This window comes from Solea solea, chromosome 19 (genome assembly GCF_958295425.1).
Source record: "Solea solea chromosome 19, fSolSol10.1, whole genome shotgun sequence".
NCBI lineage: Eukaryota > Metazoa > Chordata > Actinopteri > Pleuronectiformes > Soleidae > Solea > Solea solea.
In genome coordinates this window covers 4,750,487-4,771,553 of record NC_081152.1, presented here as the reverse complement: position 1 = coordinate 4,771,553, position 21,067 = coordinate 4,750,487, and the positions used below count along the sequence as shown (strand labels likewise).

Genomic DNA, 21,067 nt, shown 5'->3' with positions numbered 1-21,067 from the left:
CATGTTCTTCATTGAGTTGTCACAGTCTTATGTCCGAGTGTGGTTTGAAGAATAAATGATTGCTCTGTAAATAGAGTTTTATTGTTTCTCACTGCAAACATTGACACAACGGATGACATTAGAGGTGTGTGTCACTTGGTAAGAACATGTGAACGGGTCATTTATTTGAATCTAATTGTGTTTGAATGCAATAAACCATGTTTAAAGCTCTTCAGACTGAACATGTTTCCACATTTGACTCATGTTCACTCGTGGGAAATGCCATACCACCATTCTTTACCTGCGCTCATGGGACGAGAGTAAAATGTTTGATACAAGGGAAAGTTCTGCTCTTACAGTTTACACTCTGACACAATGAGCTTAGAGTTTTTCTAGAGTTTGAAGCAAGTAATGAATTAAATTTGCATGCGTTACTGTAAATGAGTCGGTTTTTTGTGTATATTGTAATTTTACTTTTACTCCAGTATAGGTTTTTTGGAAGTACTCTACTTCACTACATTTGAACAGTTACTACGTTTTAATTTGACCGAGTAAAATGAATTAAAAAAATAAAGTAAAATAAATTCCTGTACCAGAAACTTTGGCAGTGAATGACGAGGACAGGTGAATGAACAATGAAGACAGGGGAATTGGCGCTAATTAAGGTCCCCTGAGTGAGTGAGTTGAAGCATTTGTGACCTTTGACCTATTTTGACTGATGCATTATGTGTTTGCATACTTTATTTTGTCAGCACTTTAATTTGTAAAGGTTTACCTTTAATTAAAAACAATGCACGTGAGATTTGTGTCTTGTGACACAAGAAAGAACCCCAACCTTGTTAAAAAGTAACTAAGTAACTTTTAAAGAAGCTACTTTTTTACTTCAACTTAAGTGCATTTTTAGACCAGTATACTTTTACTTGTACTTAAGTAAAGTATTTATTTATTTATTTATTTATTATTTATCAAAATAGTGGTACTTCAGTACTCTTTCCACCTAAGAATGTTCTCCTGTATACTGTTAGAAAAACAAAGACTACTTCAGTTTACTATATTTTATTGGGACATTCTGTGTCTCATAGCATCTATGAGTTAAAAATAACTATAAATCCATCACATCAAGGTTTCCAAGGTTCAGGCTGCAGCTTCATATTTAACAGGATATACAGGAGACCTTTTTGACTTTTTTTTGTCCACGTCCATTACCGACCCTTCTCCTCTTCAGAGTGTGACGTGTTTTCTTGTCGGGTCACGTGCTACCGGCTCCGGTATCAGCTGCGCTCACAGGCCGCAACAGCACCAGAAATGTTTCTGCTTTGCTGCAGCTCTAATGAACCTGAAAGACTCACTGAGCAAAACAAAAAGATCCAGCAGCGTGCTCGCACAAACGCCGCATTCAATCAATCAAGTTTATTTAGGGAAGCAGTCATTATGGTCCGCAGTACAACAATGTCTTCGAGGTCAGAACAGTCTCCCAATATGGTGCTGCAGCCTCCGACCAAGGAAAGGAGTAGATTGGAAGTCAGATTTTGAGGCTTAATCAGATTTTAATGATGTTAAACACAATAACACAGTCATGTGGATGACTGGTTACTGATGTCATACGGAAACTTGGCAGCGGAGAGGAATTTTTATTGGCTTTTTTACTCGCATGTTGGCAATTTAAAGTCTCTTAATGTGAGAATACTGTATGAGTCATGTGAAAGTTAAATTATGGGAAGTAAAAGCAGATGTTTGATCAGAGACGGAAGGCTCGGCCATTTACAAAGAGCTCCTCTGTATATAGAGAGAACGCAGAGTAATTTATGTTGCTCCAGTGTGCTGGATGGAATCCATATTGTCTGGTACTCACTAAAAACTGAACCGCTTCCCTTTTTCATGTGTGTTTGTCACTGTCAGCGCTCAAGGGTCTCGGTGCCCGTGAGACACACAAACACTTGCACATTACAGGCACACATGTTTATTTTCGATTCTGTTCAGACTGTGTATGATTATAGGTTACTGAGTCAATATTTAGATTTTGCAGGAAAAGCAAAACCCAGCCTGTTTATTTTTCCCCAGCTACTGTGTGTGGTGAGTGTGTTTGCACTGTGTGTACGTGTATACTTGTATATATAAGGCACACACACAAAAAAAAAGATGCACATGGCTCACTTTGAGTAAAAGTGGGAAAACTTTATGGACAGTGTCATCTTTGCCATGATTTTAAAGGTCCAATATTCACCCACAAAACATTAGCTATGTAAATATCTGTCTTAAGCAGAGAGTGACATCCACCTCCTCTGTGAGTTGTTATGACATTTGTGATTTGATTGTTGCATATGTCAGTTTTTGAAACCACAACTTCACAGTTGTCGTATTGTATGCAAACAAACACGTAACAATTCCCCTTTTGGGGGTTTTACGAACTGTCTGTCAATCATATTCATATGTGCTGTGCTTTATTATCTACTTCCTCTATATGGGAAAGTCATTTTACAAAATTGACATTTTGTCCTTCTGAAGAAAAGCAGTAACTCCACAGGAAGGCTCATTTTCTCAACAGAGTTGTATTTGCAGCCTGTGGAGTCGCCCCCTTGTGGCCAACTGTCCCACTTCTTAGCCTTCTCTTTTCAAACCGTGCAACTATATCCATTTATTTCTTTCTTTTTTGCATTATTTGAACACTCCACCGTCATATTCACGACCAGTAAAGTCTTCCTTTTCTGAAAGTTCCAACTTCAGGACGTCCGTGTGTTTCATAATTATGAGTTCCGTTGGAATGCAGCAGTAAACGCAGTCGTGTCGTGGTAGTGAAAGCAACACTACGACCGTACTAAGTGTCCAGCTGAAAGCAACTCTCCAAATAACTCCAAAAAATGTGTTCTTTGGCTCAAAAAAGCTTCAGATAAGGACAGAGATTAAACCAAGGTTGATAGTAACCATGCATAGGAGAATAGCCATGGCTACTTAAACCAGCTAATCGTAAACACTGATTTATATCATGATATAATATCATTTCCTTGAATCTCTGTCATTGAATGTTGTTTATGCAACACCAACGTATTCTTTTTTTTGTCGTTGCCTCTAACAATAGCAGGTCAGTACCTGTTGTTTCCTGCTGTAGCCCCTCTCTGTCTGCCTGATATCCACCCCGTGTCCAGACAGGCTCTGTTTACTTTACACTCTGATGGAGAGTGTTATAGCAGCGTGTCTGTGGTGTGTCTCTGCGGCTGACAGCTTACTTAGTCAACAACATCCTCCTCCTCCTCCTCCTCCTCCTCGTCCTCGGCAGCCCGTCACTGTTCAAACTAAAAAAGATGCTACCAAATAAAAAACATTTCCACTTCATGGTAATCCACAAATTGAGGAGATAAAGGAAAATTACCCTGCAACAAAAGTGAGCTATTATTTGGACTTCAGCTATGGCTAACAAATATGGTATCCAACAACTTTTGGATGGATTCAGTAAAGGATCAGTTATGTCCCTTCATCACTACCATACGTTTTGTATTAGTTCTCTCATGAACTAATGGCTGGACCATGCAATTTGGTGCAGACGCTCATAATTCTCCAGCCACTTTTTCTCCGGCGCCATCATCAGTTTAAAGTCGAGTGCCTCAAGTTATAGATGCACTTTTTATTTAGTTGCAATTGTTGACATGAGAGCTAAGATGGTAATCGTTATGATCATATTTTATTTATTTAAACACCTCTTTAATAGATAACAGTCGGCGGAAGGTTGACTGGAAATGAGGGGAGGAACATGGGACGTCGCAGTCAGTGGTTGGTGCATTGATCCCATGCAGAGCCACCACAGCACCAATAAATATCTTACTCTCTGGAGGTCCATCTCATCCTCACCCAAGTCAAGGAAGATATATGGCCTCCTGGCGTGAAGCGCTAACACCCACCATATTTGGTAAATGTCTATTTCCCACGTGGCCTCTGAAATATTGTGATCTTATCTTCTTCGGGAGTCTTCTTGAAACACATTGAATGAATGGAAAAAATAACACATATAACACAATTTAAGAAATAATAAGAAATACACATCAGCTGATTGTGCTAGTATACTGTCGATCACAGTATCTGTTCACTCATAAAACGTCTGGCAGTAAGTTCAGGTTTGATCTGTTCGTCGTTCTCCTTGTTTGAGTGATAAGCAAAGCCCAGCATCAGCCCAGTGACATAACGCAGACCCGGAGTGAGCCCGTGTTTAAATGAAACATAAACTCTGTGTCCCAGACCACCCTGACTGGAGCTCACAACCTTCTTCCAGAGAGGAGCCATATTTGTACCTGATACTGTACTGTACCCCGTCCACTTCCATCCCAGCAAAACTTGTGCGTGGCAGTTTAAGACATCAGTGTGTAAATGGCCACATAACGTTCTGGTTACATAGTCAAAACTTTAACGTTTCTCTGAGGAGAACTATTGTGTAACTATTGTGTTACTAGTAAGAATGAGTGTAATATTTGTGTCCAAAGTTATGTTACTAGGCAACATTAACCTCCCTCAAGCCCCAAAAAAAAAAATTCATGATGGCTTACATTATGTCCTTGAGTTCTGCTTAATGCCAAGTGTCTACCTCATGTTTCGTGGAATAACAAAAAATAAATATTCTGTGTGTCCAAACACAAATAATAGTCTCCAACTAGCGATTTCTAAATCTTGCAGAAAAAAGTTGCCGTCTCTCTCTTGTCAATTGTTACAGTAGCAACCTTGTATCCTTTGTGGCATTTTTTGTGTATGGAACCAGAAACATTATCGTGCTTTTTTACTACCGCGTCACGTATGGGGAAAGTTGGATGAGACCACCAGTGGTGCCGCACCTTACAGAGGACGGTGTGTTTGGATTAAAAGCATGTGGTTACTGTCACTGAAGACAGACTCATCTGAACTCTGACCACCAGAACACAGTCACCATTTCTGCTGCTTGTAGGATACGTGTGAAGTAGACTTTAGCAACAACAACTGGAACCGCCGACCACCGACGTTTCATGCCTCTCTGGCCGTCTTAACACAACACAGTAAAGGATTCTCTTGGCTATGTTCTCATTTGTGTTTCATGCACACAGGTATGCGTCTCTCCTCTAATGTTACACAGCTCTGTCAGTCCGTCAGACACAATCATTCTGCACTGGCATGTTTGAGTGATTTAAGAGAATTCCTTAGTTTTATCGCCATAATCATCTCAGCATGCTGACTCTCTGAGAGGTTTATTAATAAATGCTATTTCATCACAGTACATTCAGGAGGGAGATTTTCTCAGTGTCAGCTCCTTCAGACACGACTGTAGACAAATATTCCAGAGACTGTTATCCTCTCACTTTAGCGTTTGTATTGGCTAAATTTCTTTTAGAGAGCTGCTTTCCTTCAGCAGGACGTGAGGCTCCACAGTGTCAAATTCTACTCTCACACTTAGAAGAATTAATTGTAGGCTCCTGTTGCTCAAATGATCATATGTAGGTTTTTGCTGTTAAAAGAGTTTGGTGACACGGACTGGAAACAGTCGTACGAGTGAGAGTTCTCAGAAGAGAATTTGCCTAGGAAACCAGAATTTTCAGGTATGAACACTGACAATTACAGAACGTACCAAGGAAATGCATAATTATCCTATAGGGAAGTCAACATTGTCAAAAAAATAATGATCTGTTTTTGTATTCAGTTTTTTGAGGGATTCAAGGCCCAGTTTGACAAATTAAGAAATCTTAGAGTTCGATGAAAGGATCAGTAGCTGGTAGGTTAGGGTGGTAGATATCTAAGGAATTAGATTTAGACTTTTCACAAAGAAACAACATATTTTAAGAAACACTAAATAATAAAACATCGATGTAATCATTCAAAAATATTGTATTTTCTTTGCAACGTGGTTTTTTTGTTTTTGATTCTGACCATGGGCAGGCCTTAGGAAGCTGCCTCCTGATTGGCTACTCTGTTCTGGAGTGACCGCTCAATGGACCTGAACCTCTAATTAAGTTAAATAAGTTGTTATCTAACAGTTGTCAGACTATAAACGTCAGATACTATTAGATATTTTGTCGGATGTTGACGGGAAAAGTTGGGGAGCGAATTCCAGGCGGACAGCGACTCCAAACCCGAGAATACTTCCGGTCCATTTAGCTGTCGCTCCAAAACTACATCCCACATCACAGGCCGAAAACAGCTTTAGCGTGTAGTGTGTCGAGTGTCGTTCTGTCACTGTTAATTTCAAAATATTGACAATTTTTTATCTCTCTGTTGTCTTCTGTCATTTTCAGGTCAAAGCTCGAGGCTATAGGCCAGTTAAACGATAAAAGGACGATTAAGTTGAAGTTATCTTAGTGTGTAATTGAGAAATTTAGTCCAATTTCAGTCATACTAACATTTTTATAACGTCATGTAAATATACACCTATATTGTACTCTAAGCACACCTAAAGCAAATTTAAACAACATAACAATTTAATAACACTACAACAAAAACTCCCCCTTTGTCTATATTTTCTTCCGTTTCAGTTTCCTCTCAAGGCCTTGATATGGTGAACAATGACTTCTTTGTGCCGAGGTCGAGGTGGCATTTGTTTCCCTGAGCAGCTATTTCCTCTTGGAGAGATACGTGATCACGGTTTTGGAGAGAAGAGGTCATGTTTCAAACGAAACCTCAAACGCTCTGCCCCGGAGTCGTGTTTTAACAGCTACTCACCTGCTTTTTAGACACAGAGATCCCCTCGGTGGTGTTACCTTTGTGAAGGTTATTATCCTTTCCGACTTTTTACCGAGGGCTCTGTTGTCCTGACCTGACTGGTGTCACAGAATATGTCTACTGCAGGCCACTTTAGCTTTTTATTGTTTCTTATTCCCCAGATTTTAGTGTCATTAATGCGCTCCAGTGCCCAATATCAGTTACTCAGTGTCTACCTCTCTGTCTGGATATTTAACAGCCCTGCTGCTTCTCTACAACCACAACGATAACGATCGGAACATACTTCTTTTTGTTATGTTATCCAGCTTCGCTCCTTGTTGTGGTATTAATCTATTCAGAGTTACAAGCCAAAGGAATCTGAAAGCCTTGCTGTTGGGAAACATCAACGGACAATTGTCTTATTGCTCTTCCTCATTCTCATCGTGCCGTGTCCTGAACTCTAGTCTTTCACAATTTAAAAGTTTAAAGTACTCTTGGCTCATTTACAGCCGCAGCGTCCCTCGCTGAACTCTGTGAGTGCTGAGTCGAATCCCTTTCCTGCCGTGGTGAGTGGCTTCCCCCAGAGGGATGCACTCAGCCTCAGAACATGTGGTACCATCCCAAAACATATTTGGTGTGATAAAGACATAGGGAGTGTGCTAGAGTTTCAACAGCATGGGGAGGGGAAAGAAATGATGCAATATCTGGGTTGGCATATGAGCAATGTTTTAGGATATGCAACATTTGGTAGGACATCTGTGAGATGTTTAACATGATGGTTTGAGATCCTGGAGTATAGATTTCTCTTTGTCATGTTTATGCATGTGTACTTGCTGCCCCATCTGGCTTACTTCTGTCCAGGGTGTTCCTCCGCCTTTTGCCCTATGTCAGCAGAGATTGGCATCTGCGACGTGGAGGATACAGCGGTAGAAGATGGATGGATGTTTACTGATATTTTCTCAAATTAACTAAACTGAACGTCCAAGTCACGCCTCAAGTCTCTGTTTGAAATAATCATTCTTTCATTCCATTTGGTTTGTCCCTAACACGGCATTGTTGAATTCAAAGCATGTGCTGTAGTTCTGTCATCCATACAGAACAGGATTAAAATGGATCATTTGAGATTAGTCTGATTGGATCACCTCTTATCATACTCTACCCAGTTTGTCGCGCCCTTACATTTCTGTCGTTCTTTTATTCGTTGATGAAAGTGTCAGTAGATTCATAGTCATAGTTTTTGTCACAACAGTTTTTATTTTTATTTACATAACGTCTCGTTTTCGTCGGCGAACGTTTTTCATCATAGTTTTCGTTAACAAAATGAACACTAATGATGACACATAAAATACATATGTCCCTTTGCATATAGAACATGAAAAAAAGGCTTACTTTACATTTACAACTTTTATTTTGAAGCATTTCTACACTTATGGGTTGTACATTTAATTTCCGCCAATAAACACTGCTAAATGTTACACACTGGACCTTTAAATCTCATATCTATATCCAGGTTATCTGCTTTGACGCTGTGTGCCAACAAAGGCCACTTCAGACCTACAGTACATTTAGCAGGTATTCAGTCATGTGACTCAAACTAAATGTTGACCTCATGGTGGCAGCAAGAGGAAGAGTCAGAGGAATCAGTAAAGTCAGTATTCAGTCGGTGTCTGGAAAGTAGTTTGAAATGTTTGTGCCAGTTTTTGTCAGTAAGTTGTAATATCATATTTTATGAGTTAAAATGCTGTTTCAAACAAATTCACCTATCTTATCATTTAGCTTTAGAAAAGCCTACTTGTACCAAGTTCCACTTAAGAGTTAATGTGTTTCTTTCAATAAAAATGAATTATTAATAATGGAGTGGATCCATCCAGTTGTTGACTTAGCGACCGACATTACACAACATAAGATTTGGGTGTGTACGGGAAAACCAAAGCCGTGTTGTTAACTTAATCTAAAATGGCACCTAATGTATATTCATGGCACGAGTGTGAACTAACAAAAAGTCCTCCTTTCCTCTGAAGGCATACGACTCCTTAACGACTGAGTAAGAAAATGGACATAACTATGACAGAGAAGTTTCCATGATGCCAGAGAAAAATAAAAATGAAGAAAGAACTTGGCAACTCATTTAGCCTCCCTCCCTCTTCTATTTCCCTCTCTTTCTTTCTCCCTTTCGCTCTCTGTCTGGGCTTGGAAACACTTGAACACAAAGTTCAGTGAATTGTTCTGGCAGTGCAGCCTGTGTGTAATGACTTCTGACAGCAGTGGAGACAAACTGAAGAGCATGTCTGTCTCTGCGAGGGTATTTACGAATCCACTCTCGGGAACTGCATTCCACGTCTGGAAACTCGATTACATTCGCGCTCGTTGGCCATGAAACAACTGCATGTACACGATACATACAGTTTCTGTGCATACTCTCTTCAATGAAGGCCGGCTGTAAAGAAACTGGCCACGTGTTTAACCCAGAACACTGCGAGAAGTTTGATACGACAGTTTTAAAAAAAAAACACGTAAATGATGTATTAGAGTAATTTAAGAGGTACAGTGAGGGGGAGAACAGCTGGCTGCTCCATCATACAGAGCCGCGCTGGCTCCACTGAATCTGGCCGTTGTTCTTATCTGGCTGACGTCCAGCACTGATGGGATTTTGGATCTGCTAAGCATTATGGAGTCGCCGTTAAAAGCGAAATGTAAGCGTGGCCAGGAAAGTGTTCTTTAGTTTGTTCTTGGTCGTTGAGAGGAGAGCTTTGTTGAAGTCCAAATGGTCTGTATTTACATAGCACTTTGCCAATCTTGATGGCCATTCAAAGCCATTTACTCAACAGTTTGGCTTTTCACCCATTCACACCCATTAACACGTTCATACAATGCATCTATTGACGATCACACATCATTCGCACGCCGCCTGGTAGGGTCGTCACAGGTTTAAATTCGATACCCTGATACGAGATACCCTGATTCGCTTCTTGTGACTTGTCACCACATTTTCATCGGCCTTGTTGCAGATCAACATTGCTCAGCGTCAGTCTGGGATTTTAAGAGAAAAAAAAACAGACTCAAATAATTGTGTTATCCTGTTAAATAACAGTGTCTGTTCACAGCACTGTCGGTGTGAGCATATAATCCGATAATAATTTTAATATCAATTTACTAAGTACCGATTTTTTGACAACCCGGCTGCCCTGCATTGCCTCTCGGAGCGCTTTGGTTTTCAGTGTCTTGCCCAAAGACACTTTGGAATGCAGGCTAGAGGAGCCAGGGCTCGAATTAACTGCCAACCTCATAGTCCTTGCTCTGCAATGAGCAAAAACAACCTCAAATACCCAAACAGTGAACAAATAGAATAGCACTCATTGTGTCGACCCGCTTTCTTCCTCTGTTCTTGCTTGCACCCCCTTCGCTGGTTACGGTATGTTTCTCCTTCTATAGGATCAGGGTTGAGGGCAGGTCAGCATCAACCAGTCATGAAGTCACCTGTGAGAATCTAAACTCACGTTTTACACCTGGAAATGCACGGACGTCATCTGCAACCAGCTGGAACTCACAATGGTGTCCAAGTGCTCTGCTTTATTGTCTATTTCCCTCTAAATGGGACATAATTGACTAAATTTACACCATGTTCTATTGATGAAGAGCACAAACTAGTGATTGGGATGGTTAACTTCTCATTTCCCCACAGACTCCAATTCAATCTTCCATTCAAAGTTGTTTTTGCCACCAGTGCAGTCGCCTCCTGGTGTTTAATCAGTATATTCTAATGTCCTGGTTAGATTCAAATGGCAAACCATGAAACTGTGTCCACTTTATATATATATATATATATGTATATATATATATATATATATATATATATATATATATATATATATATATATATATATATATGTATATATATATATATATATATATATATACATATATATATGTATGTATATATGATATATGGTCCCAGTACACAGGCACCAGAGAGGAAATGTTTTATTGAATGAAGTGTGTCAAACTCTGTATATACCCATTCCAGCTTGTTAGTATTACTCCATTTTGTGTCTTTCTACCATCCATTAACTCAGTGGTTGTCAAACTTTTTCTGTTGGGCCCCCCTTTGGAGGAAGAAATTTCCCGGGGCCCCGCGACTCTCACGGAATTGTAACAATGTGTCAAGTATAACATTTATTGAATCAATATAAGAAGAAATGTTTACATTTTCTTTCAATAATCTCAAATAACAATTTTTGCTTTAGTAATACAAATAACCTCAATATTGTTTTGTGAGAAAGCAATTTTCAAATAAAAATATGAAATGTGCAATTATAACTATAATAGTGTCATTTTTTAAACAATATGTACATTTGGATAACAAAGAATACTTTACCAATATCAATAGTTTGTTGTGCAAATAACTTTTGTTTTAGCAATACAAATGCTGTCCCCTGCCAATGTTTTGAAACACAATACACAGAGAGGTCTTTGGTGGCATTTTCTCGTCTTGGTTTTTGGTCGTTGTGAATTATTGTTCCGTTCGGCTGACGTTGGCCTGTTGTTAGTTTCCGAAACATTGCACAGTTTTCTTTTTGCCCCTGTCAGAAACGTCTCTATTATCCAAACCTTGTCACCAGTGTAGATTTTGTTGTGGTACGTCACTTAAATAAGTCCGGGTTACAGCGAGATCAAAAGTTCCGCCTGCTAAACTTTAGTTAGGACTTAAAAAAAAACAGAACTCGTGCCCCCCCTGGAAAGTCTCCATGCCCCACCAGGGGGGCCCGCCCCACAGTTTGAAAAAGGCTGCATTAACTTCAAAATATTCAATTATTTAAAATCCAATCTCCTTGTGAGTCGAAAACATACCTCTGGATTCCTCGTTGTCAGTTTGAGACTGAATGTATTTTAAAAGGTTGTGTTAAGTTGGACTAGCACAATAATCATCATGTAAATGTCGTGCGTGTGTGTGTGTGTGTGTGTGTGTGTGTGTGTGTGTGTTGTCTTTGGCATGATATCAGTTTCTTTGTAGTTAATGGAGACCCTTGACCAATTCACCATTTGGGGCTTTCGCCAAACTCCACTTTGATGTTGCTCTTAAACTGCAGTCAGCCTGTTGCTCTGGTATGCCAGCTGTAAGAAAAGAGAGGGTGGGAGAGTGGGGGTGTTTATTTGGCTAAGAATCTCCTTTGCACTTGTCTTGACTCCTCTCTAATCTCTCTAATTGGCATCAGGAGGGTTGAGGTTCCTCTGGGAGCTGCCAGCTCTTAGTGGTCATATTGTGGTGATGTGATGGGGTCAGGAGCACACACACACACACACAGTGAGTGGATTCTTGTCGTACGCCTGGTTCTGTCGGGCCACACGGTGATCGGCACCGATCATGAGATCTGCACTCATTCCTGCTGCCGTCATGCTCGATGTTTGTTTACACCGAGTGTGATTGCAGTTGCTCTTCACACCTCGTTGTGTTTTCTTCTCGTGAAGTGTTATTGTATAGGGAAATAGGAAATACCCTTTACCAAAAGGTAAAGTGCTGGGTGATTAGGGTTTCACACTTAAATCAGCAAAAAAAAGAGGCAAATGTGCCTTTTTTCTTTAACAGTTCTTGCGTGAAGGCCTCTGGTAATTGGTGTGTCCAAAGACGCCTGAGCGGTGTGGATGTGAGATGATCAGAAGACTTGTTATGTTTCATGGGGGGATGGTTCAAACAGGAGCTATGTGTGTTAGACCAGCTGTTGTTTCAGCCTGCAGGGAAGCAAACACAATTCAATTTGTTGTTCTAGTGTTTTACTACAATCATTATGTGAATTATTAAAGGTCCAGCATGTAACATGTAGGAGGATTTATTGGCAGAATTTGAATATACTACACACAGAGCATGTGCTTCACCAAATTCCACCATCTTACAGTGATATTTAGCCTGAATGGACAAACCAGCCATGACACACTTTCAGACACGTTCTTTCTACTCACATGAAGAGAAAGCATCACCTCATAATCCTGTTATTCTCACTGTGGTACATAACTGTGACCCTCAACAAACAAACACAATAAATAACACTTTAAAACATGTGTTTCTGTGAGAACCTCACTGGCTGATGGATGACTCCGACATACTGTTTGACATCGACATCCTTCCTGGTGAGTGAGGGCCACTCTAGTTCCCTGTGGTGCTCAGGAAAGGGAGGGGGTGAGCAGATGAGTCCTCCATTTGTTACGCCATTGTCGTCACCAATTCTTACACAGGGGAACATTTAAGAATTCAGATAAAATGTTGTTCTATACGCTTGTTTTGTCTGAACATTTACAAAATGTTGGTGTCTACCACTCACATAACAAAAATAGTATACATAATTCCATTTTATATGCATTTCTTTCTCGTATACTCAAACCATTTAATTAAAATATTAATGCTGTCAAAACAGTACAATGCATTTACAATGTATTTCCATTGCATGGATTCAATAAGACTGATTTAAATGTCCATCTGACAGTCTTGTTCTGTACTTTGATTTGACACACACACACACACACCACACTGATAGCAGCGCAACTGTTTGACAACTAATTGGCAAATAATTATTTAGTGTTTAGTTTAGAGTTTGATTGGATAAAAATGTGAGCTATACTGGGAGCTTGCGAGACCCCTGTTCTAGAGTTAGTCAAGAAGTAACATGAGACGAAATGTTTACACTTGTAACCTTTCGCTTCTTGAACATTATTATTATTAACATGTATGGATTTATGCAAATTTTGATACACATTTTTAGAAACTTTTCCCCCAAATATCCCTTTTGACTTAAAGTTTTGGTTTCTGTTTAATTAAAAGTCTACCAAGTTGTAGAGCTGATTTATTTACTACCACAACAACAATAGCTATACTTCTAATACTACTACTAGTAGTAAAAACATGTATAGCACATTTCCAAGCTAACACACCGCTTTATATACTGTTTATATACAAAAACCAATCACTTCATAAAAATCTTCCCTTCCCTCAAGTTTAAAAACAGTGGCTTGCGTCATTGCCCGCATGTGACGTCAGAAACACAGCAGCTTATCGGACCAATGGGACGAGGTTGTTGCAGGAACCTAATCAGCCCATCACTACACAGCCCTCATCACATAAACCTCTGCTGTGAGTGAAAGCGGGCCAGAGCTGACCGCTTACGAGATCCTCTCTCATACTTTGATCGACACTGGACGACAAGTCTCTGCGTTTTGGAAACATTATAGCTCGTCTTTGGGGAAACTTGTGGACAAATAGAAAACACGCGTGGAAGTAAAACTACTGCAGATCCTAACATGACGGTGTGTGACGGTTCCTCCGTCCCCGCTCCGCTGCTGCCTGTTGGTGACTTCAAACTGTGACGTGATATGAAAGCATTAAGGACTAACGCGGTTTTTACGCAGCGTGATGGGATTAGAGAAGTTCCACTTTTTTGAAATCCACTCTACCAGGAAATGGCAAGTCGTGCCACATTGATGGAGCGCGCAGTTGTTTTCATATGCAGCGTGTTCGTCCTAACCAACGTTGTCTGTGTCTCCGGGTCTCCGAACCACAGCCGTCGGCTGGTCTGCTGGAAAGCCATCCTCAAGTGCCATGGAGAGCCGGAGTGCCATTACGCGTACGATCAGTACCTTTACGCGTGCGCGTCTGTCCTCACCGGAGAACTCAAGAAGTGTCCCAGCCACTGCATATCGTCTCTGATCCAGCTCAACCTCACCCAGAGCGGCCCGGCTCTGGAGGACTGCGACTGCGCTCAGGACTCGGTGTGCCGGGGCACGAAACAAGCCATCGAGCCGTGTCTGCCGCGGACCAGCACTATGGGCTGCACGGAGGCGCGGCGGCAGTGCGAGGCGGACGCGTCCTGCAGCTCCGCCATGAGGGATTATTTATTCCACTGTCGGAAACTCTTTGGTGGGGAAAGGTGCTCGGATGGCTGCCGCAGGGTGATCGCCAACATGCGCTCCATACCCAAGGCGCAGCAGCTCGACACTTGTGTGTGCGATGGCACGGAAAGGAACATATGCGAGTACATAAAGGTCAGCATGAAAACTTTCTGCTATGATTCCACCGACAGGCTCGCTGGGAGCGGGTTTTCTGACACTGAAGACGACTCTGAGGACGATTACATCGACCAGGGGGATTATGTGTATGTGGACAGCTCGAGGGACTCCTCCACACCTTTTTCTCGGAGTGTGCTCACAATCCTGACCTCCATTTTATTTTTAACCCAAATTCTGTGAAAAAGGCTGCTGCCGCAATGAACACGCGTCTGAAGAATATGTCTGCCATGTTTGCCTTAAGACAAAAAAAAAAAGTTTGGTTTTTAAATTCTGCCCAAAGATTTTACCCCTGTACACAGATTTGTACAATTTGGGGCGTTTGCTGTTTATCACTCATTTCAAAAGCAAGTTGTTCAGCAGTTCATATCTGTATGAGCTACACAAACAAACAGACATTTATAATGTTTAGGGATGGCTTGACACACTTTTCTGTGTCCATGATTCCAATATCACTGATAAAACCTTGAATTTCTGCTGATATCTGTCCGATCCAGTAGCTATTTCTTTGTTTGTTTGTTTTTAACACCCATTTATAACCAGCCATTTCAAAAACACAACTGCATGGCAGACATCTGCAGCCCTCACCCACATCATGGTCACGTTACAGTGGTAGTGGTGGACATCTCTCTTAAAAAAAACATTGTTGCCTGTGAAGGCTTTCACATCATTTTAAAGGCTAACTTTTGTGATTTTGGCCAGTGTCCGACCATGACTTTCACATGGTCTGATCTGTAAGACTTGTTTTAATGTATATACATCTTTATAAAGGTAAATTGTACAGTATATTGTATAAGATTATTGTTTGCGGTTGAAAGACTTGTTTATAAGTAACGAGAGATTTGCACTGTAGCTGAGTCTGTTACTGCATTCTGTCCACACAAGGGAAAACGGATATGTGTAAAAGTGCCTGAAAGTCACTTTGTATTCACCAGTAAGTGGCCGCATCTGTGAAAACAGCTTTCCCAGCTGCACTGAGACTTTCTCCACAACCCCTTCATTAAAAACCAAAGTTGATATAAGCCACTAAAACTTGTCTTGAAACAGCGGGCATGTTCATGCATCTGGGAGGGAGGGGAGGGGGGGGGGGGGGGGGGAATCAGCTCCTAAGAGCGATGCACTTGACCTTGTAAACATGGATGTTTGCACAAGGTATAATCTGTTAGTTCCTGTGAGTTGTTCAAACAGAGGAGAGAAAGGTAAACTCCTCCTCTGGAGCGGGGATTTGCTGCACGAACGGAGCCAAAAAAGTGTTCAGTCTGTTCCTTCGTCTTCACCTCACATACGTGTCTTTAAGTCATAACTGAAAGAAAGGGGGTTAGTGGAGATCAGTGCTCATTATTAACACACTCCTCTGAATGTACATTGCACGTGAAATAAACAAGAGTTTCAAAATGATAGAAGCTGTCTCCATTTTCCCTTTTTTTGAAAAGATTATTCCGAAGAAGTCGCTATTAGCTCAATTACACATTATTTTTGACATGTTTAAGTAGATTTATGTTAAAACTGTGCTGTGGTGAATAACAACTACGTCTATGTCTTTGCTTATGGGGTTTAAAATAATCATTTATCCACCGCTGTAGAAACTAGAGTAATCATTTCATTTCATTGATGTGGTTTTGAGCTTTATTCCATGTGTGTGATTGTAAAACATCTGGTGAGAGACCTTATCCACAACAACTCTTTCCATTGAAATTCCTCTGGTTTTCACGTTAACGGCGGATTTACCCACATTGAAAATAAATATACTTCAAGTGGTGGTTATAGTTTGATAAGAAAATCAGCTGTTTTACCTAAAAGAAGAAGATAAACACACGTTATTAGATTAAGTGCATAAAGACAAATGTGTATATTAGGGTTCAACCAAAATCTATTAAAAAGTGACTATTTAACTAAAGCTTTACAAATAAAATGACAACTGCAGTGTCTGTGTCTCCTGGATCACTCAGTCTGAGTTGCTGACAGCGGCGACACAGTTTTTATGAGTCCTCCAACTCGAATGCACTCCTTGATTTTCTGATGATGGCTCTTGAAAAGCATTGATGGCAGCCATGTTGCTTTTCCAGGCAAAAGAGATGGCCCCCCCAGCCCCCATTGATTGGATGAGAAGTCGAGTGGCACCTCTATTATGGAGATGCAAAACACACAATGGTGAGGCGGCACAATGTGGGGGCACTTCATTCACACTCTTCCCCCTGACACCCTCTTCAGGGAGTGGGGGAGCGTGAGGAGAACTCTCCACTGACGAAAACAGAGCTGTGTGAGAAAGTCCGGGTTTAATTATGTTCTCTCTGCTCCAGCCTTGTATTTGTTCTACAGTGCGATGAGTTTGATTAGTCACATTGATTATTACAACAGGACTTCACGATGAAAAGCACACAGTGTATCTGCAGGATGAAGGGATGACCCAAATAGTAAATCCTCCACTGACAGCGACAAAGTTTTCCAGGCATTTTTGAGCTCTTTTGTTTTGAAAAGTGAAAAAAAAAAAACTGCCACTGTCTCTTTAAGAGCACAGGCCTTCTCCTCCAACCAATTAATAATTGTAATGCCTTTTTATTATTGTTGGGGATAATGAAGGGATGAGAGTCATATGGGGGCCCCCAGACTATACTTTGCCCTGAAATGTTTTCAATTAACTTTTGGCACCAGAGGAAAACAGGAATGTTGTGTGTTTTTCCATGCTGAGACTGAAAAGAGTCAACCGGGGCCTTATGAGCGGGGACTGGAACCTCATTAAATATTGCCTCATCATAACTCAAACCATTGCTTAGACAACCTTCCTTCCTTCTGCCACCGCCCTGAATCCTCCAGTGTTTGCACTGTATGGAAGTTAGCTTAAGCTTTATGTTGTGGACGATATGGAGTTTATTCGGGTCTGCCTTGCAGTGGCCGACATCAGTCTCGCTGGCAATGAAATGAGTCCCAGTGGAACATTACTAAACATTTTTAAACCACCTCAGCCACCAGACTGACTTTTTCCTGGTGAGCACATTTGGAAATTCCCGGTCTTGAAATACAGAGACGTGCTTCTTGTTCGGTTTGATTCATGTGAGCCCAAAGAAAGATGCTGTCATGAGGCTGAAACAGAGAAATGAAGCGCGGTGTGATTTATAGCGATGTGATAGCTATTGATTTTAAAGGTGCAACAGATCTGAAACTAAGCAGAGGCATGGACAGACTTTAAGCTTTATAGTTTATAGCTTTGTAGGAATTGCACTTTGACTTTATAGATTGGTTATAGAATGCCTAATCCACCAATTATATAGAGAAAAGACTCGGCCACAACAGTAATTGTTGCAGCTCTACACGATGCATTTACAGCAGCTGTAATGGTGCAGTTGCACAGAACACTGCTCTTATCATAGATTAAATGCAACAATGCAATGGTTGAAATAATCCGGACCCAAACACGTGAGAACGAGTTTAGAGGAATCTGCAAATACAATGTATTTTGAATTGTATCAGCTTTTTATTCCCATTGAACCAGCGCTTCAGGAGCCCCAACATGCTACTCTTGGAAAACTGCATGGTCCTCATTTTGGGAAAAGCGACGACGTCATAGCCCCACTCCTCTCTTGCTATTGCATTTTCACATCTTTGCCGTCGCCACCATCTTCTTCTTGTGTGTGGAGTTTGGAGCTTTATCCTTTTCTTTCTTTCTTTCTTTTCATCTTTTTTGTTGAATTCCCGTTTCAGCGTTATAGCGCCACATACAGGCCTGGCATATACATGTGTACTACAGCTTTAAGAGTCATTTTGGGGGAAATGATGTTGTGTTTACAGCAAACCTTTTAAGAGTGAAAGAGTAAAGGGTCTGTGATGGAAAATGATAATAATAATGATAACTTGCTCCCATACATTGCTTCTTTTAACACCCACACACACACACTTGTACACCACTCGTACCTAGTGCCCAATTATCTTCATACACTTGTAGTCTAAGTCACATGTGATTACCGTCCCTGCCTGTTCCCGGGAACCAAGGTCATCTTTCCCAGCTGCACAGATAAGCTCAGGACGCGAGCACCAACGATAAAGCTGTACATCTTTGGCCCGCCTCTGAGCTGTTGTCCATCTTGACTCTCCCTTTGCAAAGAAATAAAGAAATAAACCACGCTTCAACTTGATTTCTCCCCCTCAGACAACCTTACGACAACTTGTTGTTGATCGTGGGTTTTCCGCTATAGTCTACGCGCCGATGTGTCGATGGGCAAGACATTTAACCACACGCTGCGTGTGAATGAAAGATCTGTGATGGAAAAAGTGTGTGTGTGAATGAGTGAATGGGTGAATGGCACACCAGCGGTCATCAAGACGAGAAAAGCTCGATATAAATATACACCAATTACCATTTAAACTGAAGCCGCTGGTTGTGTTTACATGCGTAATTAAACAAAAATCACCCTGCAGTGCAAATGTCACAAAAAACACTTTATTATTGTTTACCAAGAGTTGTTGTTGTGATGAAACCCACTGAGCTACTCGGAGATTTACTGACGTCAAATCAAGTTGAGGGAGACTGTTGTAGGTAAACGTCCGTGTATATGTATTTTTATGTATTATTTTAGTTTTTCTTGCCTCTAAAAGTTCCTTCCTGACAGTAAACACTGTGTTCTTCCCTTTTTTTGAGTACTTTAAACTTTGCCGATTGCCGATTCGGATCTCGGCTCAATTTTCATCAATAGGCTAAAGAAAATGAGGGGAAAAGCAAAGTGTAAAGACCCCAGAGACTCACAATAATTGGAGGCAGCAAGGGGCGGACTCGAATAAGGCAGGACTCTAGCTTTTTTAGTGAGGTGGGAAAGGTGGAGGAGGGGCTGATTTATGATTGGGGGGGTTCATGGGGGAAGGGTCTGCTTTGGGTGGAAAGGGCTGAACTGGGCTGAATGTCAGGGGTTTCAATCCTCTCTGAATAACGACGCACAGAGGGAGCATTTAATCAACCAATCAGCACAGGTTTTCTCAATCTGCAATGGCTTGCAGTGGCCTCCCCTGTCTCCCTCCTGCAGCCCAGCCAAAGAGCAGCAGTGCAATGTTTTCAGGGAGCGAGAAAGGAGGAGGAGGAGGAGGAACAAAACATAGCTGACAAGGGGCATAACTTCATTTCCACGGTGCTGGGACAGCTGTGTGGAGTAATCTGCCGTAGCAGCCCTTTAAAACTTCAATGCCTTTCGTGACCCAGGCAAGTAGGCAGGGGGCAACTCCTACTGTGACCAGGCGTTTAGGAGTGAGAGGGGGCTCCTTTCACACCCTTCTAAGGGCTTTTGTAGAAAAAAAATACATCCCTTACCTCTTCCTCGCTGAGAGCAGGGACTATATGTTTATGAGATGAGACAACAATGGGTTTGCATTTGGAAAGCAAACGTGGCTTTCTACAGCCTGTGAGAAACTAGTTTCAAAGAGAGGAAGGACGGAGCTGAAGTCCAGTTTCTAACACAACACAATCCACAGCATCTTTTCTGTTTATTTTCCTTATAACATGATTGTTTAAAGCATGTTTTTTTTTATGTTTGTGAGGCATAAATGCATTACAACGATGTAAGGTGATTCTTCCAAACACAATAAAAATAGCATAAGTGTTTAGCCTTCGATTTTCCATTTAGTGACATTTAATGTGTCTAAAATAACAAATATAGAAGTATAAGAAATATAATTTATTAGCCTTTTCACTTGTTCTTAGTTTTTTTTTTTAGTGTGAGTAAATATTAGTAAAAAAAAAAAAGACAATTGGGCAGTCAATCGATGCAGAGGGGTTCATTATTTTGTGCCCACGATTCCATCGAAGGCCGGAGGAAGAACAAAACATTTTAGGCTAAGATAATGGCTTGAGGCTGGGTTTCTGTCCGGACTGAATGGGGTCTCCCTGGAGCTCAATAAGGTTGCAAAGTTTTACTCCATTATGCTGACAACCTAAAGGCCAGGGGCCACCACCCCCAGTGGTTACTCCTCAAGCATGCATTTATCACCCCCCCTCCCCTCCTCCACCAGACACACACACACACACAAAATGTTTAGGACTTTAACTCCTTTTCTATTTAAGTGATGACAGGAGGTGATATTCCCAGAGAGGGAAAAAGTCATAAATCACACGAGTTCAGGACGACTAATACTGTTGAGGTTTGTTAATTTTAACTAAGCTCTACTCCGGGGAATATTTTGGTTGGTTCTTTTATGGCAGTTAACATCTTCTTCTTCTTCTTCTTCGGAGTAAATCCTCTAAGAAAGGTGAAAAGAAAATGCGTATATCCTGGCGGTTTCCCCTTTACAGGTCTGTGCAGATTCCCAAATGTTGTACAAGTGAGTAGTCGTAGTGCTATAGTGCTGCTGCCTGCAGTGTTGTTGCTAAATGGCTGAGTCTAAATCCAAGCGCAAACACAAAATCAAAGGTGGT

The 21,067-nt window shown here is 41.1% G+C and overlaps 1 protein-coding gene across 1 annotated transcript; it reads left to right on the top strand.

Annotated features, from left to right (window-relative positions):
• Positions 1-13,658: 13,658 nt before the first annotated feature.
• Positions 13,659-15,459, top strand: gas1b (growth arrest-specific 1b). Its single transcript, XM_058617684.1, has one exon. It carries the CDS (start codon positions 14,071-14,073, stop codon positions 14,854-14,856), a length of 786 nt encoding a protein of 261 aa, XP_058473667.1. The 5' UTR covers positions 13,659-14,070; the 3' UTR covers positions 14,857-15,459.
• Positions 15,460-21,067: the final 5,608 nt, after the last annotated feature.